General features: G+C 36.9%; 2 protein-coding genes across 3 annotated transcripts in view; both read right to left on the bottom strand.

The window, feature by feature from the left end:
• vgll4b (vestigial-like family member 4b) overlaps positions 1-16,387 on the bottom strand; it is a 35,758-nt gene extending 19,371 nt beyond the window's left edge. Inside the window, exons 1-2 of one of the 2 annotated variants that reach the window (XM_014997018.2) lie at positions 16,175-16,387; positions 14,245-14,318 (exon numbers count right to left, since the gene is read on the bottom strand). In XM_014997018.2, the coding sequence (XP_014852504.1) occupies positions 14,245-14,308 (64 nt within the window). In that variant the 5' untranslated portion in view covers positions 14,309-14,318; positions 16,175-16,387. Of the gene's footprint in view, positions 1-1,650; positions 3,935-14,244; positions 14,319-16,174 lie in introns of those variants that run through there. The other variant, XM_014997017.2, reaches the window with a different exon arrangement.
• Positions 16,388-18,228: 1,841 nt separating this feature from the next.
• tamm41 (TAM41 mitochondrial translocator assembly and maintenance homolog) lies at positions 18,229-24,752 on the bottom strand. The gene is made up of 8 exons (XM_014997015.2): positions 24,358-24,752; positions 23,656-23,838; positions 23,477-23,569; positions 23,172-23,322; positions 22,742-22,887; positions 19,911-20,076; positions 19,618-19,680; positions 18,229-19,286 (listed from the first exon to the last, which is right to left on the bottom strand). Exons 1-8 carry the CDS (start codon positions 24,622-24,624, stop codon positions 19,195-19,197), a joined length of 1,161 nt encoding a protein of 386 aa, XP_014852501.2. The 5' UTR covers positions 24,625-24,752; the 3' UTR covers positions 18,229-19,194.
• Between the last annotated feature and the right edge of the window lie 2,309 nt (positions 24,753-27,061).

Here is a 27,061-nt window from a genome sequence, read left to right as displayed (position 1 = left end):
CAGGTAAGAACTTGCATGATCAACCCCATAGAAGCTGTCTTATGACTAAAATTATCTACCACGGGGCAATGTGGGCAAATACCTGGGGCGCCCCCTGCAATGGATGACAAAAATAAAGTATGATGCAGGCTTAGGATAACCAACCATGTGGAATTTAATAAAAGGCTCCTGAGATATTGATTAGTTATCAGTCAAAATATCAAAATACACCATCATGATTGGTGAATGTGTAGTCGGGGTTGGCCTAAGATCTGTACCTTTACTTACTGAGGCATGTCTACAGTTTCCTGGTGCAACGCTGAGCCACATTTAATGATTTAAATGTTCTGGATACTGGTCACTTTTGGCTTTCACCATGTCATAATGGTGTGGTTGGTCATTTTGGACCACTTTTTTTTGTAAAAACAACTGATAAGTTAAACTTTGTAACTTATTAAAACTTGCCATAATGAACTTTAAAGAAATATGATTGTGTGATTACAGTAAATAATGTCTACAAACAGGAGGTCACTCAAATTATTCCTTGTAAACTTGATCTACTTTTTCCTAAAACTTAAAATAGAGTGCCTCATAAAATATGTCGTTTGTTGATATGTTTACCAATTGAAAAAGTACTAGTTTGAGGTATCCCACAGCTTTGCGTCAAAACTTATTTAATTTGAAAGATCCTAACATAAACATTTAAACAATACCAAGATTACGTATCTGGGTAAAGAGTAATTTGAAATCAATCATGGATGTTTATTGTTGTTACATAGATACTCAAAAACACTATCAGACTACTAATTACCAGAGTTAGAAGTAAAAAATATGTATGTAAATCATTTTTACTGTAATTACTTTGTGAATTTGGCTTATCATAATAAAGTTCACCTGGAATAAAGAAGTGGTTATTTTGGCCATTGGTAATCATAGGTATAAATAATATGGTATTCTTTTCAGTTGGAAAGGTTTGACATGTTTTGTGCCTTCAAGTAAAACTGAGTTTCTGAGCATAAGTGGTTAGTTTAAGGGCAAGCGAGTTTTAGCGCCCAGGGCCGCAAAAGATGTTAATCCAGCTCTGGATATGACGAGAATTAAACTGCTTAAGGTTCCTGCTTTTCACCTACAGGACAAACATACCTCTAACCTTTATCCCAGAGAAAATAGAAAGATAGGAACATATTTCTGTAGAAAATATGACAACAAGAACAGAAAAACGAACATCAGAATCTGATTTATCTCAAACTGATAAACTACACTACAACTGAAACTACTGTAAAACAACAATAAATCACCACACACAATAAGCAACGTTATTCCGCCCAATCTGAGTTTCATTAACGAACCTCAATTAAAATAAAATAAAATCAATAAATCAGACAGCCCGTAAAAAATAACTTTTGCTCTCAAAGAACGCATAAAACAACGTACTTACCCGTTAGCTACCGTTGCTAAAATACACTTAAAGAAGAACCCCCGTTTTCCCCGGGGGTTTAAACATTTACAAAACATATTATTGTGTCATAAAATAGCTCGCCAGCAAAGAACCGATCAGAAAACTTCGACCAACTCCGTCGTTAACTCAACCTCCCGCTTTAACAGCATCAGCAGCTAGTATGAAGTTTTTAAAAACAGCTATTAAAAATGCCCACAAACGGCCGTGTTTACCTTCGTAGCAGAGGATACCGATGTTGTTGTTCATTTTGTCCAGGTACTGGTAGTTCAACAGGTCCATCTTCGTTAGATGCATTTATCGAGCTTTCATTTAAAACAACAACACAAAAGACCAGCTTTTTCTCCTTCTTTCAAGCGACGGTCAAAAAGCTAAAGGCCCAGCCTCCAACTTTACTTCTCTTAAAAACCGTTAACAAAACAAAAAGTGGCCTCGGTGTTGTTTAAATGGGTTCACTGTATTTTTCGTTCCCTCCTCTAAATATGAGCTGATGTACTGCGGCAATAAAGAGCGTAAAAAAAAATAAGCGAAAAAGTAGCGTCAGTTGTCCTCACAGCCAGCTGTAAGTCGACTGCACTGACACGCAGGCTATGCTTGGTATGACTCCTATGCTGTAGCAGTGGTTTCCAGTGCTGCTGAGAGGAGCGCACTGGGCATGCTCGCAAAATCCCTGGAGCGCCTCAAATATCAGAGATGTTTAATGCGGAAGATCAGCCCCTTAAAAAAAAATGAAAGAAAAGAATCACTCAGGGCAAGGCAGGGAGACAGAAACTCAGAGGGTTACAGCCACAAAACATTTGAGCTATAGTGAAAAGAATTTCCTAAAAGCTAGCTGCATGTTCTACCAGTGAATATTAAGCATGCCAAAGATAGCTGAAGTACAACTTACGTACAGACACTTCCAGAGACATAGAAAGGTTATAACAGAGCAATGAAAGGTGATATCACACTACTGGTTATTATGCGAGGTCACTTTTGCGACAACATGAATTAAGAAACATGGGAGTTGTGAAACGTATATGTGATAAACTGCCCTACAACTACAAAAAGATCCGCCCTTAAGATATCTTATTTTAAAAATGTTTAACTCTTTCAACTACAGTTTTTAAATTGTAGCATGTAGATGGAGATTCTACATCTATGTATTGCATTCAATGAGATTTGAGGAACTTTATATATTATCCTCTTTAGAAGGTGAAAAAAAGCAAAGCAAAAAAGGAAAAAAGGGAAATTTCAGTATAAGAAATGCATTCAGTGCTTTTCATAGACTCTAACATGCTTGTAAACGGAAAATGCAGTTTAAATATAAGGAATAATACTTTGTTTTATTGATTTTAAAAGACCCCTGAACTAATCCTAGGCCCTAGGCCACTGGGCTTCGTTTTTACTTTTAGATTGACCCTCTTCTGCCCCCTGGTGTCTGAAAAGGAGATGGGAAAAAAGAGAAAAAATGCTTTTAAAAAAAGTTTTAATGTAAGTTCTTTGAATCATTATAGCATAGGGAAAAGGTGGAGGAAAACATTTTCATAATTAACTGGAGAATCACTGAGTTGGGAGTGTTTTAGCCCCAGATGAGTTTACACACAAACATGCATTTGTCATGACATGTATACACAGACTGAAGGAAAAACAGCTTATTACCAGGAAGACCTCCTTGCAAACATAACATATGCATGATGATGTTGAGTTAATAAATAAGTAAAAATGTACCTCCTAAAAAGTAAAAAAGTACCTCTTAAAAAATAAAAAAATAAAAAAACTACCCCCTTACTACTTACTCGTACACATGAAAACAAAGGCATCTCCCCTCCTCCCTCGTGGCATGACCCTTTCTAATGGTTGCTCAAAGCTCAGGTCCTTGTCTAATTGGGTGTCCTTTGTTTCCAGTTTCAAACACAAAAAGAGCCAAGTTCAGGCTGAGTCTATTTAATTCTAGTACTTCTTCTACAGCTGGTGTCCTGCGGGTTAGTAGGGCACCTGCAAAGTACGAGGACTGCAGCTGAACTCTGTAGTCAGCTAGTAAACTTGGATTTGATTGTGTAGTAGTAAAAAAAAAAAAAAAAAAAGGAGGTTTGGGGAAGTTTGTCGATAAAAGAATAAAAATAAAAGCTAAGTCGCATGTTTTCTGTAAACTTTGGGCAGTTTTTCAAGGAGGAAGCAAATACCAAGCATTCACACTCATAAGTATCTCCTAATGCCCTTATATTAATTAAGAATTACTATATTTAACATTTTTTACTCAAGGATTGCTTGTATAAAAAAACCCGTATAAGTGAAAATCTTAGTCCTTCCAGGTATCCAGTAACTCCCCAGACAAATTCAAATAGATGTTCTTCACCATTAGAGTCGTCTTGTAAGCTTCACCTTAAAGCAATTTCTGAAGAGGTTTCTGTAGTATTTTAATGTCAACCCGTTAGAGAATTACAAAGCAAAACTAAGCTGTCCATCAATCTATCAGGTATCATGTCAAGGAAGTCTGGGATCTGTCTCATAATCAGATCAGGATCAGGGTCAAGTCTGACTTGAATGAAAAAATGAATAGCTAATACAAGTTTTGTTTAAGAAAGATAATTGAGAAAGGACTGCAGCACTGTTTTAGTCAACATTAATCATAAATAATAAACAACCACTAAATTTAGCATTGCTTTTTTAGTATATATATCATGTGCAGATATAAAACTGAAAACCTGTTTTGAGGAAACTTTGACATGCAGTGGAAAACTTAAAACAATTTTATGCCATTTGTCTAAAAACCCCGGGAACTGAGATATGACCCAGACTCTCTTTTCCATATCATCAAGACTATATTTCTCACAAAGTAAGTAAAACATTCTGATAATTAAAAATGTTAACTGTTCCACATGCAGCTTTTCTTTCTTTCTTTCTTTTTTTTTGTTGTTGTACCAGAACTATTTAATCGTGACAAAAGAAGCCTTTGGAAAATACAAAAGCAAATTTTTCAGATAACAGCTGATTACTACACAAAAAGCCACCCCCATGCTTATGTTCCTGCAGGTACCTGATTCACTTCACAATGAACATCTGTCTTAGATTCATCTCAAAAAAAGACTGTCATAGAATTGGCTTATGAAGCAAGAAATTTCTGTAATGCAACACCTTTGTTCTGGCCTGGTAGGTTGTAAGATGAATGAAGTACATAAAGAAGATTAACAGTTACACAACCAGCTGGTGAAATTCCAATTCCTGCTTCCAAAGAAACAAGGTGCTAAAGCAGAACTTTTCCTACGGTATGGTGAACCTTTTCTGCTCTGGACCGACTCAGAGGTGTCAGAAGCTTGCTGCCATGATGTCAGATCAAATAAACATTGCTGCCCGTTAGCCAGACCAAATCTATGACATGCCCTCACTTATGCCGGGGGTTAGTTTTTTTTACAAGCTGAAATATTCTGATGCAATTTACCCAATGACTAACCCAAACCCTAACTTTCTTACATGGGACCAGTTTTTTTTTTTTTTTTTGCTGGTTTCTTTTCATTATTTATTGGACTATTAAGGATGAAGCACAGTTTCCGTACGGCCTTTGAACAGGTCTAAGCTTCTTCAGGAATGTGTGTCTGGATCATAACAGCACAAGCATCCCTGTGCATCATTAACACGCTGATATTGTGACAAAAAACATTGACTGACTTAAAAACAGAGATGTGAACCCAAAGTCATGTAACTTGCACTCTAGTCACAAGTTCATCTTTTTAAGATTTGCGATTCTCAATTTAACTTAGATCAGCATTATCAGTTTCTACCCAGTTTACATGAACTAACTCTGGATCTAGGATCTAACATCCACTCAAGAGAAACATTAAAAATAAATTATGAGGAACAAAATGAGATAAGCTGCAAAACGCCCAACATGTGGATCAATAAACCATGGAAAGAAAGGCCATAATGTCCAGCTTCCTTCAGCATTTGATTTTCCAACCAAAAAAAGTTACATTTCAAATTATCTTACATAAAAGTGCGATCCTATGAAACAACTCAGGAAGAGGAGATGCCAAACTAGCAAAGATCAAAGGTCACACACTTGATTACCAAACAACTGCATTGCGGTACCGCCACACCAGCCTTGTTTACGTGGTGACAAAATGAATCGAAGTCAAAAATCTGTCGTCTCAGCTTTTTGCATTCTGACTGTTAACCATGTCTCTTCCACAAATAATGTGGCTGTGAAACGTTTAATATGACGTACATTTGCTGTAAGCAAAGAACAGTAGAAGTTCTTATTTAGCAGTTTTATTTCACAGAGTCTAACTGGATTATTGCTGTTATTTATCTAAATGTTTTGCTTAAATTGGATATTGGACTTTAAAGAAACCTCGTGGGGGTGTTTGTTTGAAACGACCCTGAGCGCAAACACACGGAGAAGGAAGTATCATGTTGCTACACCAAAACAATGACGACAGGTGACAGGTGGAAGCAGAGTCACTCACTTCCCATCTTTGTTTTCTCCATGTGTGTTTGTCGTTGCAAGTAAAGCTCTGTTTATTATTAAGCTTGCGACAGGAGTCTTTAACTTTGACAGTGTCGTCACTAGACTTGTACAAGACAGAGAAGCCTTTCAAAGACTCAGCCAATAGCTGTTTAAACACAAAGAAAAAAATGGTTCATTCTGTGTGCTGTTGTTAAACTTGAAGTATGTGCTTTTTAGCATGCAGAATTGAAAAAGAGTGGAATTTACATTTTACAGTGTAAAAATGGCTCAAATTCAGCCAGATTTATTGCTGATATGACAGTAATAATGGTTACCACATGTTTTAAGAATAACTAAATGCTGATTTGAACAAAGGAGAAATGGACTCGGTTTAATATATTACAGCTAATCATTGACAGAACTATTTCAATGGCTATCTTGATCAAACAAAACGTTTACAAAATTACATCTCTGGTTGAACTTTTGATACATCAAAAGAGAAAAAATATACAAAAGGTAGTCATTGTTGAAATAATTACTTGTAAATCATTTACTTACAAATCTAATATTCATGACAGTTTCATCTATTGGGACTTTGTCCTTTGTTAGATCAGATAGTACTGAAACAATAACAGAGCTTTTTAAAATGATTATAACATAAGCTTATTCTTTTACGTATCAAGCAGGATTTAAACAACCATATGAATCACACTTACATTTTTCTTCCATCGTCTGAGTTGTGTTTCTTCTGTTTATTTATAATGGAGATTTTGTTGTGGCCCTGTCTGTATTTGCCTTTTTAGATAAGCAATTATTGACTAAACTAACATCGTATCTCTGTTTCCTTTTATAGACATATTGTATAACCAGCTACAGCGCTTGTGTTCACACAGCTTAGACATTTTCACATTTTCTCGCTTCCCATCCACTAACTATGATGTATTTTATCGTGATCTTATGTGATAGATGAACACAAAGTAGTGCAAAATTGTGAAGTCAAAGAAAAAGTACATGGCTTTCAAACTTTTTGTACAAATAAAAATCTGACATGGCTAGCAATTATATTCAGATCCATTTATTCTGTTAAATTCAGTGAAATGCAGTTTATTTTTACAGCACAAATTCACAACATGTCATCTGAAAATATGGATTCCAGTTCAACAATCCAGTCAAGTTCACTTTGATATTCAAGTTGGTTAAAAGTTCTCTATCTGCGCAATTAAATTCAAGAGAATCCTGGATTTGTCAATAATGTTAACTTTGTGATATAAATTGTGGAAATTACTAGTGACTGATAGTGACTCAGATTTATACACTACAAACAAAAGAAATGTGTTTTCTATTTTCAACGTCGACAATGGCTTTAAACACTCCACCTTTGTGACCAACATCTTGAGGTAGGTCTGTTTAGTAGCTAATTTAAGGATGGCCAGGCAGCTCAAGCACATCTTGCCAAAGAGATCCTATTTCTGGTCATGGAAAATGACTGTTGCTCCCATCAGATACCCTGACCTATAACAACATTCTTCTCATGCTAACAATTAGCTGGTGGCAAGCTGACTCCAGGTGGCTCATTATTTATTCAAGTCAGTGAGTCTTGAAGGGGAGTGGAAGCATTGTGTCATCAGAACTCTATTCTGTGGGTCTCCACACAGGACACAACCTTACCAGAGAGTTCACCTTGTGAGAAGTATGACATTCATCAGAGCCGACCAACATACTTTTAGCATGAATATTTACATTTTCTGAAGGAGGAAATTGCTTTATTTTGAGTGTTCTGGAAACTCTTCTGTTTGCTTCAAAAGAACATCTCATTATAGTGAAAAACATAACTTGGAAATTGTAGACAGCAGGCATATCTTATCTGAACCACAAAGGTTAACCATGATGGCGTTTCATTTCATCCTCCTCAACTCTGTTGAGTGCTATCAAAAGTAAAGGAATGTAAAGTATGTGTGGTATGATGGAAATTGAGAAAATGAATCATTTCACTTGAACAGCAGAAAGGCACCAGGAGCCAAAGGTTTGACCTCTATGGCACATTCTTTAAAAATATGTGAAGAAAAAGGTTTAATTCCAACTTCTCCTCAGATGGTTTTTAATATCATTTTATCTGCAGCCAAACATCTACATCAGGAAAATTGTACTGTGAAATGGGTGAATTATAGTCAGGGTCTTATAATTACATATATTATCAGTTAACCATCGATTCTTGAAATACGAAGCAGTAATATTACAGATGTTATTAACATCACACCTACTGTGATATTTATAAATCACAGTACCTGTGATTTATAAATATTTTACTTTTTTCTCTTCTGAAAATAGAAAAATATTTTCTGAATATTTTCCTATTGTTAAAATATTTCAAGTGGAAAATATGCTAAACTTTTCAAGACTCTTTAGGTTGTATTGTTTTGAAAGGCCTGATATTCATGATCAGGCCTTTCTTTTGACTTGTAACTATCGTAGTGTGACCTTTGACCTATGGCCATGTAACCATGCTGACCTCTAGCCCCTGGAGCCTTAATGAACACCTGTCAACCTGTCCGACAAACTGTTGACCGTAATGTAAACACTCCACTTTGTGCCTGTCTGTGTACATGAGAATATATGCACAGAACAGATGAGTCAGTTCATGCTTGTGGAGGCACAGAGGGAGAAATGTAGCCACGGGGATGATGACAACAACAAATAAATATGGTACGGCAGCAAGTACTGGAGATGCTGGAGGACGTTTTCGTGGTTAGTTAGGGAGGGTTACTTATTTCTGTGGAAAGGCCTGATGTTACAGAGTAATGTTGTGTATGTTCATCAATATGAGCTCATCTGTGGCCAGTAAGGGCACAGATTGTTTAATAAGCAGGAAAGACAATTACTAACTTTAATCACAAAATCCTCTGACTTTTACTCTTTTTGCAAGTTGTGTGCTTGTCTGAATGTGTAAATTTTTATGTTGTTTTACTTAAACATATCCATAACTTTCTCAGAACTCTAATTAATGTGAGCTTGATTATTGCACAATTGTATCATGAATTTGAAAGTATGATGAATAAAGAAGCAAGTAGCTGTATTGTTGATTTATAAAACTCATCTTTCCCAGAGATATGCACTACAGAAGTGAGCAGAACATTTCCTGTAGTTTGACAATTGTATTACGTCAATGTGGTTTTTCTCTGAGATCCAAAAAACTGATAAAAAAAAGAAAAATAAAATAAGCTTTTCTTGCAGCAGACTCTGACCCTCAAAGAAAAGCTGATAATTTTGTACAAGACTGTACAAGACTATATTTGAAGAGACATGGGAGATTGAAAAAAAAAGGCAATACTCTAGTACTAGTGCTAGTACTCCTGAAGATAATAAAGCTTGCAGCCTTTTTAGATTTTTATTGTAGGCACACACATAAAAGATGCACAAGCCGCACTGTGTGCCAGTACACTCCATGCTGTACCCAGCTAATTACTTTATAACTCTTCCCTTTTCCCCCACTGGTTCTTAACATAAATTATAGGTCAAGATGTAATTCAAAAAGCTGAATACACGCACAGCAACTGATTTGATTTGCATGTGTTGTATGGTTTCATAAGTTCATAAGGGGGGGAAGATGACTATTTTAAATCATAGGTGCAAAAAAGTTTACATTTCATTTACTTGGAGGAGGTGCTGAGAATACTACCATGACTAAACAATCAGGTTAGGTAGCAGAACCATTAGCCTAGCACAGCTTATAGCATTATTGCAGGAGACAGAACACCTCCACTGATTACGCCCATTAATGTCCATCCTTTGGAAAACAGAGTGAATTATTTAAGGTTGTTGTGTTTTTGTTTTTGACCATCACTGTTGCCAGAGGTACACAATACATTGCAAATTTATTGTTTCTCAAATATTGTTGTAAATAAGATGCATTTTGGAAAAAACTCCTTTAAGTGCAATAAATGTCAACTACAATACATTTGTCCTGTTCATATTATATTTGACGATGGTTGTTTAATGCAGCATAAAAAGAAAGTAAAGAGGTGGTCAAGATTGCTTTCAATGATTTACTATTCTTTCTCCTTTTGTTTTGACAAGTGAGGTTATTCATTCATTCAACAATGCACCACGCAAATCTTACAAATTAAGCTAATCTACAGTCAAAACCCCCTACAAAGCAACAACTAGAAACTTGTCTTCCCAGATAGACAAATGTACCTTGGCATCTGCAGCACAGACTTTTACATTGACTTGTAAGGGTTTTATTACAAGGGCTGCATTGAATCTGTGCAGATTAGAAGGAAAAGTTACACCTTGCTGAAGAAGCTAAGTAAATCAAAATATTTCATCCCACCTCAGGCCAAACAGTCATAACAGTAATAACACCGATAACTAACATGCACTGAATTGTTCGAGAAAAAACAAGTTCCAAGGCATTTTCTCGACTCGTCACAGTGTTACCTCATGAAACAGACCCAGGATCTGTTTTAAGAAACCTGTTTTTGTTGGAGCACACCCACACAAAAAGTTAGGAAAAGCCTGTCAGTGTTTGAACAAACCATGGAAACTGTAACAATGAGGAGGGGGCGTTCGGCAAGGGTGTGTGTCTGTGACTGTGCGTCTATTCCATAAACAAACAAGAATGATTTCAGCATTGCAAACTGGAGCAGAGGGCACCGCAGAGATCTCAGCCAACCACCTTCTCTTGGCACCAGTTCCTCTTTTTGTTCTGGTTCCCATAAAAAAAATGTCTATACTCCATTTATTCCACATAGGCTAAAACGCCGTATCTGGATGATAGAAATGTCTGACAATAAGGAATCAGAAACATTCTTCTTGATTGAGAAGAGTCAAGCAGACAACAATGAAATTAATATAAAAAATATATATGTATAAAAAGAAAACACTATGCTGCAAACTTGTAAGCATCATCCATGGATATGGAGTACAAAGCTAGACCATCTTCAAATACAGGTTTGCTTCCAGGAAGGGTGGAGCACATGCAGCAAGATCTTCCAAGCAGTCACCAAAATTGTTATGGAGGGTCCACAACACATATTAAGCATTTCCCACATCCACCATTAAATATAAGGCATAGTTTACTTCCTGTTTTGCTTTTTTAGTAAGAGTACAATTACTGTACATCCATGGTCAGGATGGCCAGACTTAGGACCTGTGATTAGTGTTTCTTCCAGACGGTTTGAAAGGTAGCTAACTGTGACTGAGAATGTGCCTCTATAATTAAAGCCCAATTTTTTTTATTTTATTTTATTTTTTTTTCCTATGCTTTGACAAATTACTTTTTTGGATTGACAAACAAATGAAAAAAGAACTAAATTATAAGCATGCAATCTTTACAATCAGTTTAAACATTCAAACTTGTTAGCTCTAAAAAGGTTTTTGTAATTTTCCACAGGGATGCAGCATATAAAGTAACCTTGTTAATGGACTATTGCTGCAACATTGACAGCATGTCTGTACATGTTGTGAAAGTGGTGAATATTATCTTGCATCTATGATGAATATTACAATTACTACTTAGACGTACAAAAATTCTGTGGTAGCCAGTGTATGCCACAGAATGCAGTAAGAAAAAGATAAAGAGTCATTTGTATTCATATGCCACAGAAATGCAAAATACATATGCAAAAGTTTATGTATCGTAAGTAACACTCAAAGAAAGAAAGAAAGAATTCAATCTAAAAAGCTCTGTGTTATGGCTATACAGTTATCTAAAAGAAGATAAAGCCAGGATTGCCGTCCATCTGGAATTATCAAGACTATGCAAACTAAAAAACGACTGTCAGGAAAGAAAATACACCTTTTGACGTGGCTCAGTCAAAACCACACAGAGATGCTGGACAATGACCACAAGATAAATCATTTTTAAGTTCTCTTCACCAGAGCAGCCAGACTAACCCTTCTCTGACTCCTCCTGCAGGTCTATTAGAGCAGACTAAATAACTTTGCTGCTGAAGACACATGCTTCAGTACACAGTGTGCAGTATCAGGGTGCATTTGGCCAAAAACCAGTTTATTTTAAGACTGTGAAAAAGCTTCCAGGACATATATTTCTTTCAGGGGTGATGTATGTATCAGTACAGAGGATGTCACTGAACTGATGAAAATGTTGAAATCCAGCTTTAACTAAAAACATGTATGAAAAACATCCTTAAAGAAGACTGGTTTTATATATACACATATAAAAAAACTACAAAATAGTGACAGATTGTTTTCGATTGATATAAGAGCTTATATTCAAAAAGATCTTGGTCTTAATCAACAGATCTTTCTGTAAGCCATTAGTAAATTTCCCTTTGTACAGACAAGCTGTAGAATCTCAGAACAATGCAACATTCATGTTTGATTAAATTTTTCACAGAAAGCATTTGTGAAAGCAACTAAAAGAGAACTTGTATTAAAAAAAAAAGCTCTTCATTTGAAGTTTTGCATGGTATCCTGGCCTTGAAATGTTTGGCTCAGTCCCAGTGAGCTGAAGGCAAATCTGAGCCTCTCCCTGTTCTGCAGCAACTCATTACCAGGACTGCACATGAACGCATTCCGGTTGTTGACTTTAAAAAGAAAAAAAAAAAAAAAAAAGACTGCTGGCCTGGTTTACTTAGACTAACTCATGGGCAAGGTTGGCACATCTTAGTTTTTCTAGTTTTTACACCATTGTGCAGGCAAATCAAGTTCATTCATTGTCTTCAAACAAACAGGCCATGAACAGCCCATGACAAAAAGTGGCATCAGCGCTGAGGGGAAAAAAACAAAAGCACTGCAGGGGAGCAGGCTGAAGGACTCCCAGGACAACTTAATCAGAACTCCAGAGCAGTTGATTTTCAGCTCATTTTGCTGGGTTAAACACAGACAAATCTCTCTGTAAGTAATTACTTATTATTATTTTACTTTTTTAACCACAAAATATTACACTACCCATCTGTCCATTGTCTTCCACTTATCTGGGATCGGGTTGCTGGGGCAGCCACCTAAGCAGACAGGCCAGGCTTCCCTCTCCCCAGCCACTAGGAACAGATCCCAAGGCATTCCCAGGCAGCCGAGAAACATAGGACTTCCTCTGGGTCTCCTCCAGGTGGGAAATGTGACACACAGCAAAAGTGTCTAGGAAGCATCCTAACCAAACGTCCGAGCCACCTCAACTGGCTCCTCTCGACGTACAGATGCAGCGGTTCTACTCTGAGTTAATGCTGAAGCTCCAAGCTTCTCACCCTATTTCTAAGGAAGAGTCTGGACATTCTGGGAAGAAAAAATATTTCAGCCACTTGTACCCACAACCTCATTCTTTTGGTACAGCACATGAATCACTGCAGAAATTTACCAGATGCTCAGGCCTCAATTGGCCAATTTCCTGCAGTTTGTAAATGGGTCCCTGGTACTACAAACTTGAATCTGAAAACAGTTACCTCATCAAAACACACAATAAACTAATTATTTAATTAGGTTATGGTTAAGCAGAAGCACATCCAAAAGTTGCAAGACAACATCTGCCTTTAAGGACAGGAGATCTGCATTAAAAAGACTTCAAAATTATTGTAAATATATTATGCAGGATTCCGGTGGTCTTAAGACTGTGTCTTCACGATACTAGTGTATATTTAGCTGTTTGGAGTCTTTCATCTTTTTGGATTTTTTTTTCCTCTGTGAAAGGGATACAACAGCAAATTTGGTTATGAGGTAAAGCATCTTTTGTTTTGTTCTTGTGAGTCAAAATTTAAGAAAAATGTAGAAAACATAAATAAGAGGTTTTATAAAACAACAACTGAAAATATCCACCTGTTACAAGCTTGTGTAATAATATTAAACATGCACAGAGGAATTGTGTAACATCACCAGCAACTACAGAAAACTGCATCTCAGACCATTAAAAACACTGAACTATGTCCTATAATAGAGCACATCATACATCAGTGGCATCTACTAATTCAGGTCTGAGACCTCCCAACAGCCTGCTGCAAACCACTGATCATCCTCTGAGACATTCCTTTTTCATTCTCAAATGCTTCTAAGCACAAATTAGAGTATAGATGCAGGTAGTTTGGAGCCTGGATGAACAAGGAAGGATGTCGGACACAGACACCCCGCCTTGATTCCACTGAAAGCAAACATCACAGCTAATGGCAGTTGAAGGCGGTTGGTCTTATTTGCCTGTGAACTTGAAACTGCAAGCTGGAGTGGCACAAAGCCGCCTATTGTCTCAGAGCTGAAAACAAGGCAGAGGGTTACGTCTGAGCCCACTGCTGGACTTTGTCTATATGTAATGCGGCTCTAATTATATAAATCACTTTCAAACAGCCTAACAGGAGAGGAAGGGAGTAAAACAGAGGTGGTGGAGCTCCACCTCTGCGGGCATGAAAAGGCAGGAGGAGCTTAGTTTGATTGTACTCACTCTCTTCTTCATTTGCATGAACATATGATGCTGCTCTTGACAGAACATCCAGTGGGGTCTCCATGCTTGGATGCCTGAAAGACAGGAGAGAGCAAAATTTCAAAACTGCTGTGTGCAGAGTTGGATCTACACACAAAGGACAGTGAATTTGAGAGGAAGTCGAGTCACTAGGTGGCAAAACTCTTCCAAAGGTCTCTGAATGTAAAAAAAAAAAAAACACACACTTTTACACCTTAAGTGTTTTAACTTGTTTACAACAGATAATGCATACAAAACAATATATAAAACCATTCGTCATAAAATAACCCAATTTTGTTTAGAGTACATATTGTTAGAAGACATCTCAGACTTTGTTGTCTTGGCTAAATCTAATGGATAATGTTATTTTTTAAACCAATAACCTACAGTAAGTGCACAATAAAAAGGCCCAAAACACTATGTAATTGATTGATTGACATCAATTTATGTCATATAACAAGTTTGACAAGTTACGATTAGTCTATTATCAGCCCAATAAATAGTTAGCTTTTCAAGCCTTAACTTATAATGTTTGAAAGCATGCTCTATTATACCCCTCTATGACTTTATTACTGGCCTGCATATTTGCTTGCAGTACAGTATCCTACCAGACATCACATGTAATGAGATTTGCAGACAATATTGAAATAAAGATTGTGATGCACTATATTTTGTAGCTCCAGTAATAGTTTTTTTTTTTGTTTGTTTGTTTTTTTATAAAACCATGTCATGTCAGCTTAAAAGAACGGCAAATAAGATGCACTGGTGTGTTTGTAACAGGCCAACTATCATAATTTTATAGAAATTCAGACTTCTGATTTTGCTACTTTAACGACAACTCTTGATGGCTTACAAAACATCTTAAATCCTGCTTTACATGAGACAATCATAAATTTGCTGTCTGTGTATTTTTGTTCTCTTTGCAGGCAAAGAAATGCAAGTGTGATATCCATCCAACCACTAAGATCCTAAGCACACAGAAAAGGAATAAACATGTTATAAAAAATAAGCAACTTATTAAGTGCCCACTTGGCAAAACAGATCTACAACAATGAAAGGCTTCCTAACTCAATGTGTCAGCATTTAACTCAGACCATGACTGACAACAGCAGAAATGTTACAATCTTGCAAATACTTTATTGCTATTAGTTTCCTAAATTACTGTTGGTTGGAGTATATTGGGGATTTTTTTTTTGTCTGCAATGTCAAACCGACTGAGCTATGAAAGATATTTAAGAATTAAAAAAATGGGGGAAATATCCAGCGTGCTTCTCTTCCTTTTTCCTGGCATTCCTAAGATACCATTCCCTCAATCCTGCAAGAAAAGGGGAACTCAGGCAACATTATTATAGCAATGTCCTTGCTTTTTGCAGTAATGCGCTTTAAGAAATAGCCCCACGTTTTAATTATTTGAACTGTGCTGCAATGAAATCCAATATTGGCTTACAGGTGGTTCGGTATATTTATACAAGCCTGACTCAGTGCGCCCTTTATCCAGGAAGGAATACTACTGCAATGATCCTGCAAAATGAAACAAGCAGCAACCAGGAAATGCACTTGATTTGTGATAAGGGACTCCACTCTCTCTGCTTTCCAACACACTGAGGTAGCTACAACAGATATCCAAAGAATGCGGCTAAATTAAAGCTACTGACATGGGAAAGTTTGGGAATCCGCCAGAGCAGCGTCAACTCCTGAATGAAATCTCAAACGACCCTTTTCGTGAACAGTGTTTCCGTCCCACTATCGCACATGTCTTCGCAAAGAGTCGACTTCCACGCCGAATATTCCCAGAAACTGGACTGAATTTGTGCCCTTAAATGCCTCATGTGAATCGCACTCTCAACCCTACGTACCCGAAACAATGTCAGTCAGTCAGTCAGACCTAACTTCTTATTTACCAAACACCTACCTCCTTCAATCGCCACTTTGGTTGTATTCCAGTATAATATCCAGGTAAGAAATAAAACAGAATAGATATTTATCATAAATATTATTCCCAGAGAGAGAGAGAGAAAACAAAAAAAGCGGCGGTGAAAACGAGCACAGACAATAGTAGCAGAGCTGTCGGGACAAACTTGGTTGTAAACGAGGAGGAGGAGGCGGAGGAGGAAGGGAGAGAGGCAGGCAGGCAGGGAGGGAGGGAGCAGGAATGCCTGGAATGATGGAATTCAGTTCCTAGCAGGTGGTGAAAGTGAAGCTCGCTGATTGGTAGAGCTCTGAGGCAGTGATATCAGCATACATTATGATGGCGGGGCATTGCATCACACAGCTGTCACTGTGCGCATTACTATGACCCAGGGAGGGCTTCACGTTATCTCCTTCAACAGCAGGGAACGAGGCTCAGAACCAGGCAGGAAGTATGCTGACATTTACTGTCTAAAGGTGTAAATCTGCTGCTGAAACATTTATTTTAGTTCCACATCTAGAGAAAGTAGTTTTACCAAGGTGGGACATTTAAAAGTATATTATTCTAGACTTTAAAAGGGGTTTTATTTGAGTATTAGCTCTTTACCACTTTTGTGTTTATGTAGCCATAAACATCAATATTTGAATTGTATTTGCATTCAACCCAATTTACCCTTACACTCAAAAATGAAATCCAGAACAAAGATGCCCATCATAACTGGTAGAGATGAGGAGTAGAGATCAAGTGGGTGAAATCTGTTGGTAGGATTTCTATTTCTCGTGTACTCCAGTGTGTGTTTTATATGGAAAACTGGCACAAAGCACACCATTGTTCTAAGGAAGCCTCAAGAAGTCCACAAGCCATGAAGCACCTGCAAGTATGTGGAAAGAGGAGCTTTGGTCAGATGAGAATAGATGAGCATAAAACAGAGATGGTGTTTAAGATCAATCTTGTCACAGTTCCACATGTGGGGTGCTGTGGTGATGCAGGGGTTGGGCATGACCCACGTGTGGAGACCTTAGTCCTCAAAGCAGATGTCGCAGGTTCAAGTCCTGGCCTGGTAACCTTTCCCACATGTCTTCTTCTATCTCTCACTCTAGTCAAGTCACTATCAAGCAAAGGTCACAAGAGCCAATACAAAAACATCCAGCAACCTTAGTCTTCCGTCTTTAACAGAACAGTTGCATAACATGGTTCTACAAAAAATGTTGACCAACAAGAAACATGCATCCAAGAAACATACAGTAATAGCTGGTGAATTACAAACAGCTAAAGAGAAAAGAAAAAGGCGTTTCCTGTGCTGTAAGATGACTCAGGTGTCCATTAGTAAAGTGTGACTCACGATGTAATGCTGTTAGGTGGACAAAACAAACGCAAGTGGTTGAACTAGATGACTCACTGAACTGTATCACTATCACAGCAGTTTTATATTTTGTTTCATTGTCTTCAGTGCTTTCATTACATTAATTGTGCTGAACACTGCTTTAAATGTGTTCAAAGCAGTAAATGTGAACTTCCTACCCACTTCTTGCCAGTGGGTAGGAAGTTCACATTTGCTATTGTGGCATTTCAGACTTGGTCTAGTGTCTTTTGTAGATCATCCGTTCATGATGCAAACCGCAGAAGCCAGTCATTGGAAAAAAAAAAAACAGTTAGGGGAAAAAAAAATAAGTTTACATTTTTTTCTCTGGAGCTAAACATTGAAACTTGCATAGGTAGGTATTCTTGAATTATATTCTAGAATAAATGAGCAGTTTTTGAATGAATGTCAGAAAAAGAAAGTTAATGGCTCAAAGTCCGCGCCTCAGCAAATTAAAAATGCTCTGCAGGACCTAAAAAAAATCAGAAGCAGTAAAATGAAACTTTTGAAAAAGATGACCAAACATTCTGGCACTAGTCTGATTATCTCATGGAAAGAAATGACTACTTCAAGTTGTTGCTGCTCAAAATATTTTTTCCTATACCCGTTTTTTTTTTTTTTTGTCATTTTTGTTTTAAATTTGTTAAACAACAAAAAGCAGAAATCTGTCATATATGTTTGAAGTCAGCTTTAAATATTTAAACTTGACAAAGAGCAGATAACTTTTATTATGTTCTCATACTTGACCTTATTACAGGGTGTACTTTCTTTTTCCCGTGAATGTGTTAACCAATTATGCCTGATCCCATTGAAGTACAAAATTGTCTCCTACTGTCTCCACTGCACTTCACTAAAAACTGTTATGAAACAAATTAAACATGATTTTATTTTTTGAAAACTCACAACATAAAAAATGATTAATAAAAAATGCATGTCTGTGTAATCAGAGGTTCTGAAACACAGAACCTCTGTGTTGAGCAACTAGAGTTAAGTTTACATTAATGATAACCAGCATTTTACAAGAAGGCAGAAACACAATGTTGAAATGCTGAGTGGAGATATTAATGTCAGGTCACAATTCTCCTATTTTAAATCAGGAGCTTCAGTTTTACTGAACATATTTGCAAAACTAAGCAGCTGACTTGTTGCTGTGTTTTAAAAACTGGTTTAATAAACTTTTTTATAAATTATTTTTACTGCATCATTCTATAATTACAGTGTAAATCCAGTAGATGCAGCTTCCCATTGGAAAACTGCAGTGAATTAATAAAAACACAAGGAAAGATATACAAATTCAACAAGTCTTTGGCAAAGTGATTGCCAGGGATGAAACCCACAATCAATAGAAAAAAAAAAACACAAATGTAATACTTAACTGAAACCAAACTTATTGAGGTAAATGTTCACACAGGTTCAGTGACCTTTTTTATCAGCAGAGTTTTCCTGTGACCCTCTCAGCAGTATCCGACGGCCGTATGTGCAACGATAAAACCTATTTTCAGTCTTGTTCTGGAAATGTAATGGTTTCTTCTGCAGCCATCGGCGGTTTAATGGGACGGGACAAGTGCAGAGAGACTTCCACACCAAACACACAGAGTGATACAAGACATATGCTGGATTATTTATCTATAACTAAGAAGTGAAAAATTCCTAGTAATCTGCATCAGGACGTCTGTGAGACTGACTGCTTCCTCTTCCAGCCCTTCCACATCTTCATCAGTTTTTTGGAGCTGTAGGAGACGGTTTTCCATAAACCTGACGGGACCAGGACACAAAATCCTCATCAAGACAGTTTCGCATGGTAAAAAGAATACCTACAAACATACTGCCTAAAAAATGGTAGAATAGAAAGAAAGTGTGAAAAATGCTGTAAATGTTAAGGATCAGTATCAGGAAAGATAACAGATTCAGCAAAAATAGTTTTTTTTTTTGTTTGTTTTTTAGATAACATATCTTTCAAAACCAAACTAAACTTCTACTTGTAGCTTTTAAACTGGACAAAGTGTAAAAAAGTGCTTTATCAAAAGTGTAGTGCTATTACTTTAGCTTATTAGGAAGATTACAGAGACACTGTAGGAGCTCTTACCAGCTGTAGCAATGCCTTTGATACTCTGTGTTATGCTGGAGGATTTAACAATAGATGAGATACCTGTGGAGGAGCAACAGAACACCTCAGTCAGCAGCACGACTGCTTTTAAAGGACAGAAAAAACAGTATTTGCTTCATCTAGTGGTCTCTTGAAGTAAAGTCACCTGTCTCATCAGTCTAAGGAAAGACAATTGTATTGATTTCATCTACTTTGTTTAAGCAGTATAAATCCTCGTACTAGAGCCTATCTTAGACCAGGTTCTAGTTTTTTCTATCACATTTTCCACATACCTTGATGCACCATAGCTCCACAGTCAGGGTCCTGAGCCACCTGCAGCAGGATCTCCTCCACGTCCCGGTTTTTCCCTGGAAGGTCAACCAGCTTTGTGATCCTCTGCTGAAGAGTTCTGGGCAGCGCCATCAGCTGGATGAATTGGCCTTCAGGACTTTTGTCAACCTACAGAACACAAATTAGAATAATTAAGAGATGCAGACATCTTGATTGACAATAGGAATTATTTGAGCTGAATAACAGGTTTTTAGCTAGGAGCCACAGTTCCAATTACATATTTTCAAGTCTCACGTATATCGGAGTGTTGTTTTAAATTTGACTTTTTTTTTGGATTTTCTATTATTTTAAAAAGCGCTTCAGTAAAACTGAAGTTGCTTCAAGTAATCGAGTAATCCACCCAATCAATTGATGAATTATTTGCAATAAGTATAATCAGATATAGACAAGCCCCATCAAAGAACCCACCTGTTTTTTCCTGCTAGAGCTAGCAGTCACCTTGATCTCACCTCTAGCCACCTGTAGGATGACTGTGACGGGCTTTAGCAGTTTTTTTATTTTTAACTTATTTTCTTCTTTTCTGGTGAGAAGGTGCTGAAATCTGACAGGCACATAAAGCAGGACAGAGGAACAGTGAACATTTCTTTGTCAGGTTGAGTGCAACACCAGTCTCTTGATGATCCAAAATGTTTCTTTCTCATAGAACACCAATAAAGCAGGATCTGATATGTTTGTTGCAAGTTGTAGTTGGTGTGTAAAAATGGAGCTGATTTACTGCGTTAAAACATATTTTTTGTGCTAAAACATGTTTTAAAAATTCTGTATTATAGTTAATGATCCATGGTGCAGAACAGACATACTGTTATGCATTTTCCACCTTTTTTTTTATGAAAAGCTGTCCAATTAGACTTGACTGAAGAGAAAACTTAATGTTTTTATGTAGTCTTAAAACTACACCATTTTTTTCCTCATATTTTCTGCCTAGTAACTGCACATATGTTAGCCTATATTATTTCTGCGTCACAGAAAAGTGACCACTGAGCAGTACATATTCCCAAGGTATTACTCAATGTGTTGAATCAAAAATGTTGCTTTTTGAAACAACACTCAATTTAATTATGTTGAGACATAAAAAGTAGTTTGAGCTCTTGTTGTTAAACCTGTCCCTCTTGACTTCTGAAAAGAATAAAAGAGATTCATGTGAAGTAGAAGCACCACCTGTTCTAACATATTCTCATACAGAACTAGGAGTTTTTTGTTTGTTTTCAGTGACTCTCTGAGTTTACACTGTTGATCCTGAAAATTACATCTGACTGTTCCAGTTATGCACAGGTTGTGGAGGAAAAACTTGTTTGTCTGTGCTTCTAGGCGAACATGCTGTACAGTTCTGCACATTCTGGTTTTTCTCTGAACATGTTCTTAGCTGAATATTTTTTGGTAAGAAGTAAAACATTAAAACTATTGGTTTTAAATCCTTAAAGATTTCAGTAATGTGGTAACTATTGTTTATTTAAATTAGTAAGATGCAGCAGATAAATGTTTCAGACAGAGCCCATAAGGAGGCTCTGTCTGAAACATTTTACAGAAAACATTCACCAAAGATGTTTTTACACTCTTTTTATGGCTGCAATTCATTAACAGACCTCACACCAGGGGATTCTCTGAAAAAGATGAAATAGCAAAACTCAGGTTTTAATAGTAGCTTAATATGCAACGCCATCATTATGTACACTGATGCGTACAAAAAGAACATTGTTAGATAGTAACTTTAATCAGCTCACTGGATCCAAGTGCTATTGAAAAACTGAAGGACTTAATTCAAAAATATATTAACCCCAAAGTAATGATGGACTCCAACATGTTGCAACCTGCTTAGTTTTTTGATTATTCCTATGTGGTTCTTCCAAAATCTCTAGAGCAAAAGTTTCAATTTCCATTTGCTAATTTTTAGCTAAACCTGGTCCATAACCCAAAGACAATGATTAATAGTTCTATCCGATGCATACTGCTGGGGACTGAATGTACTTTGTGCAAACGTATTACAATGTTCACTGAAAAGATCCAACACACATGCAAACAATAGATACACAGTAGTGCCAGATTCTTAAACGCTCCTCCTATTCCCTTATGAGACAGTTTAATCCAAGGTGGTGTGGTGCCTGGAGGTGGAGACAGTTTCTTTTGTACAACAAGGAGTGGCAGCAGGTGGAGAGTAAACAAGTAAAATTGCAAGAATATCTACTTAGGGTTGCACAATACTGTATTTAGACAAACAATGAACAAAGTAAAAGATAAGCATGTTAGGGCTTTTTGAAGTCGTTCTGCAACAAATCTGCTACTATACAGATTTATGGAGCTCTATAACCCTTAAAGTGAATACAGAACAAATCTGGACTGGTTTAGAATCAATTCATACAGAAGATCCAGAAACAAAATCTTCCGAGTCCGACTGAACCAATGACTAGGTTTTGACTTTCCATATCAACACCGACAGCCAAACTAAAAACCCTGCTAAGGAGGGGGGTTAATTGGAGAAGCAGCCAGGAGGCCTATGTTAACTCTAGAGGAGCTGCAGAAATCCACTGCTCAGGTGGAAGAATCTGTTGATAAGATGTAGTACGTATTAGTGAAGCACTCCAGAAATATGGCTTTTATGGAATAGACTGGCATGGAAAAAAGCTACTTTTGAAAGATGTGTGGTGGACAAACTAAAACAGCAATAGCAGTACCATGCTGTGGGAATACTTTTAAGAAGTACGAAAAAAATCTTGATAAAATGCAATTCTTGTGGCGGTGACAAATTTGCTTTGCTACTTCATTAAGCTTGCCGTACCTCAAGTCTTCCTTGTGGAGGTTTGTAGACTACCTGAGGGCAGTCCCGGAGGATGTTGCTGTAAAGAATCCTAAAATGCTGAATGTTGTCCTTGACAATATTGGACACTTTGGATTTGTCCTCCCCAATCTTCATCCGAAAATCTCCTTCAAAGTCACAAATATATTATCTTTCAAAACAAGTCTATAAAAGGCAAAGGAAATGTCAACAATATCCTGGTTATTTTACATGTTTCAATGCTGCACATTCTATGCAACAGTATATAAATCAGTATAAAAACTTTAGAAGCACTAACTTTTTCAAAGACCTGAATATCTCTTCTGCTGAACACTTAACGCTCTGTAATTATCAAAACTGCTCTGGAAAAACAAATCTTATAAATTATGAAGCAAGTATGGTTGAGCTTCAAGAAGCTGTCCAAGATTCATACCAGCATAAGAAAGTCCAGCGATCTGCAGAAAAAGTTCTTCCTCTGTGAAGCTTTCTGGCAGCATAAGGAAGGAGGCCATAACCGCGCTCTTCAGGTTGGATACCAGAGCAGCACGGAGCTTCCCGTTCTCGTTCTGTACCAACATTTTCACCTACAAGGACAATACACAGCGAGCACCTGAGAACAGGATTTATGCCAAAACTATTTAGCCAGAGTCCAAGCCTTGTTCATGAAGTAGATTTTATTTTGGTCAACAATCGGTTTGCTTCATGTACAAAAAGAAATCTCATATAATCCAAACTGACCGGCTTGTGAAGACGTCCAGCAACATACAAGGTCTTCCAGTGCATGAGGTCGTCAATCAATGAGTCCGTGCTAATCACCCCATATTTAATTATCTAAAATACAGGGAAGCATTTAGAAAACAGATAAAATAAGAAATGTTTTTAAAAAACGTCAGTCTTGTAATGATCTTGTGAGTTACCCTTCCATCAGCGGGCACGAGTGTGTTGTAGTAAACAGAAGCTCCATAGTCATTTTGTATGGAGCTGATCTTGGTGGGCCCCAGTATCTTCAGGATGGAGTAGTGTCTGTGATTCTGAAGCAAATTCATGGTGTGCCATGTCACTGGGTCGTCCACCGCAAACACAAAGTCCAGCATGTTTTTCTGTACACATCAGAGGACAACACAATAGCTATGTATCCTGAAAATGGGCTTCAGGACTTTTATGGTCATTGTCCTAAGTTGTTCTTGAAAAATAGCCAGTGTATGTCAAGCGTCTTACAGAGCAAAAAGACTTAACTGTTGGTCAGTGGGACAGTTGACAGTGTGACAAATATTCTTCTTTTCTAAGAAATTGGATTTTAGTTTGCATTAGCTTTAAGCCAAGTTCATCAAAATGAACAGAAAAATAAGATGTATTTTTTCTGTCTAATGAATTTATTCCATGTGCGAAACTCAACTTTTTAACTGAATTACTAAAATAAATCAATGTTTTGATGAAATTCAAATTTATGTGTGATATATTAAAACTTGTAGACCTTTACAGGGACGATTAGACATTATGTAGAGTTGATAAGAAGATGCTCATCCACGCTGCTTCCTTGATGCTCTGATTAGAACAGATTTACCCAATTTAACCAAACTGTCACCTTCTTATGACCAGAATAGTGCAGAAACTCTTACCTCCATTTGACCTTGGCTGGTCCCATGCTGTTTAAAAACACCAGATCCGTACACAAAAGCTAAGCTAATGTCCTGAGGAAACTGTGACAGGATCCTCCTGTAAATCACGCCGGTGTTTTGCAAAGCTGGAAGAGTCATTTTGTTGGGACAATCCACAACAAGCGTGCAGACAGGTTTATGGACGAAGTAACCGCACAAATAAAGTTGAAAACAAAATTCCGACAGAGTAAAATAAGAGATGCATCTCATATGGAAGAACTTTAACATACAGTATTTAATATGCGTTGTATTATGTCTTAAATTAGCAGGTTATCTCACTTAACTCCATCTATTAGGTTTGCTTGGACGGATAAGATGTGTGATTCTCCGTCGACTAAAATGTGCGTCACAGATTCAGCCGGCGCATGTGACGGATGATGGGAAATGTAGTTACTTGTGGTAGGCAAGACTGAAAATGGATAAGTATAGTGCATAGACAGTTGATATTTTTCTGGCCAGCAGAGGGTGGTGTTTTATTAAGTTTAGGAGTCTGATGAATCTGTGGATTTACCACAGCTGGACTTCTTTTAAGTTGAAGAAACATTTCAAATACAATCTATTTCGAGTATTGTGGCAAAGACTGTGAATGGTTATGAAGATGTGACCTCTTGGTCTGTTTTTAGCAAATTGTGAAAATGTGGAAAAAGTGAAGTACTGTGTATACTAATTCACTGTATTCAACTATGAAATGGGCTTTTTGTGATAAATATTACATATAATATCATCTTTTACATAATACATGTGATAATTTTTTTTTCCAAAAATTCTTTATTAAAGTTGTCAAAACCAATTAATTTTATGAAAGAAATGCCTTATTTTGCATTTACTCCATTGTATAGCCACATTTCAGTAGCAGCTCTCATTGCACTAATATAAAGTAGGCGCTAGAGAGGGTCGTTGTGATTCTGCGTCCAACACAGAACGTCCTGGGTAAGAGAAAAGTCAGATTGGGGTAAATATTTTCTGTTACAATCTAAAAATGCAGCTTTTCAGTGTAACCACAATCTATACAAATTCCAGTTTGGATTCCACATAAAACACTGCATTTCTACATTTATTGAACAGTATTTGGCAGAATGACAATGACTGCTCCTGTAAACTTCTAGTCTTGATTTGAAAACAGTGTGTGTCCATAAGGGACAAATTTAGTCAAACCAAATGAAACTAGATATTGGATAAAAGCTGCAGAGGACATGTCACATTTATAAATAAATCCTTAATGACATTTCAATAAGTAAAAATGCAATAACAGTGTAGAAAGAAAAATGTCTGATGAATTTAAGCACTGCTGCGGGTGTTAGTTTCATTAGCCAACTGCTCACATCTAATTGAATGAATTAAAAATTAATATAAATTCCTGTCTGTCAGTAATATGTCTACGGCTAATTATTGGATTGTGAAGAGTGGGATCAATATTATCTTCTGACTAATTGCTGAGGGCCATCTTCTCATCCAATATATATTGATAAGGGCACTGAATCTTATCTAGTTACCATAGCTCACCCTTCTTGAACACCTTATTACAGGAAAAGAAGATGAAAAGAATTATTGTTATTCAGTTTAGTGATTTTGTTCCACAATAACTCACGTTTATTGTCGCCTGTGGAACTATGTGCAGATCCTCTTATAAGTTTGTATACTAGCTCATAATTGTTCTCATAATTGTGATCTTTTAATTAATTATCAGAACCATTATGTTTTTTAGAAAGTTGGAAAGATTACATAAAGAAGTAGGAAAAACTTTGAAATCAAGATGTCTGACTTTAATGTGCATTTTTATAGTTTACAAAAAGTGACATAACATTTTTTCCTCAATGTCTGACATTCAATTTTACAGAAGCTTTCCTGTTTTAGATCAGTTAGGACTTCCAAAATGATTCCTGCTGGATTGGTGCAGAATATCCCAAAGTGGATCAGTGATTCAGGCCCGATTGAGGAGTTCCCATTCTGTACAAACTTCCATCCATCCATTTTCTGTTCACCCTTGTCCCTTACTGGGGTCAGAAGGGTTGCTGCTGCCTATCTCCAGCTAACGTTCTGGGCGAGAGGCGGGGTCACCCTGGACAGGTCGCCAGTCTGTCGCAGGGCGTCTGTACAAACTTGATCATGTTTAAATATTTTTTTTTAGCTTAAATTCAGAAGTTTACATAAAACCCTTTAAAATCTGCTTTACCTTTCACCATTTCTGGAAACGCTAGGTGATGATGTCAAGCCTTAGTGATGTCAAAAAGGAAAACTAAAATCTATGTTTCTTAAACATTGTTTTTTTCAGAACTGGCTCAATATTACGGATTATTATCTCATACGGACAAAGAGAACATCTCAAATAATTGAAAATAACATATCAATCAATCAATCAAATCAGTCAATTTGACATGTATGCCTGTAAGTAAAATCTTCACTGGAACACTATTTATGGTCTGTTAGGCTGCTTCACTTTTTTGTATTGTAAAGCAGGAAGCTACTTTATACCTTTTAAAGACAAATGTAAGATTTTGTGCTATTTGATGTGAAAAGGAAATTCAGCCAAATGTTCTTACTGATTATCTAATATTTGAAAGCTTTGTGTGGAAAACAATTTCTAAGTGTGCAAATTACTTTGAAAAATTCAGTATTTATACAGATTTCTAACTAAGCAGTGTTGCAGTCACACTTCCATACAATG

This window comes from Poecilia mexicana, unplaced genomic scaffold, assembly GCF_051168715.1.
Source record: "Poecilia mexicana isolate PSO_F unplaced genomic scaffold, ASM5116871v1 scaffold_5, whole genome shotgun sequence".
Classification (NCBI taxonomy): Eukaryota; Metazoa; Chordata; class Actinopteri; order Cyprinodontiformes; family Poeciliidae; genus Poecilia; species Poecilia mexicana.
Note: the sequence above shows the minus strand (reverse complement) of the source record. Positions and strands in the feature narration are given on the sequence as shown.

What these genes read in the sequence shown, in the direction of transcription:
- tamm41 (XM_014997015.2), bottom strand. Translation starts at nt 24,624, where the DNA reads ATGTTAAAGTTCTTCCATATGAGATGCATCTCTTATTTTACTCTGTCG. An exon ending in TCGTGCCCGCTGATGGAAGG is followed by an intron (nt 23,570 to 23,655) that starts GTAACTCACAAG and finishes CCTGTATTTTAG; the next exon opens with ATAATTAAATATGGGGTGAT. An exon ending in CTCCACAAGGAAGACTTGAG is followed by an intron (nt 20,077 to 22,741) that starts GTACGGCAAGCT and finishes TGTGTTCTGTAG; the next exon opens with GTTGACAAAAGTCCTGAAGG.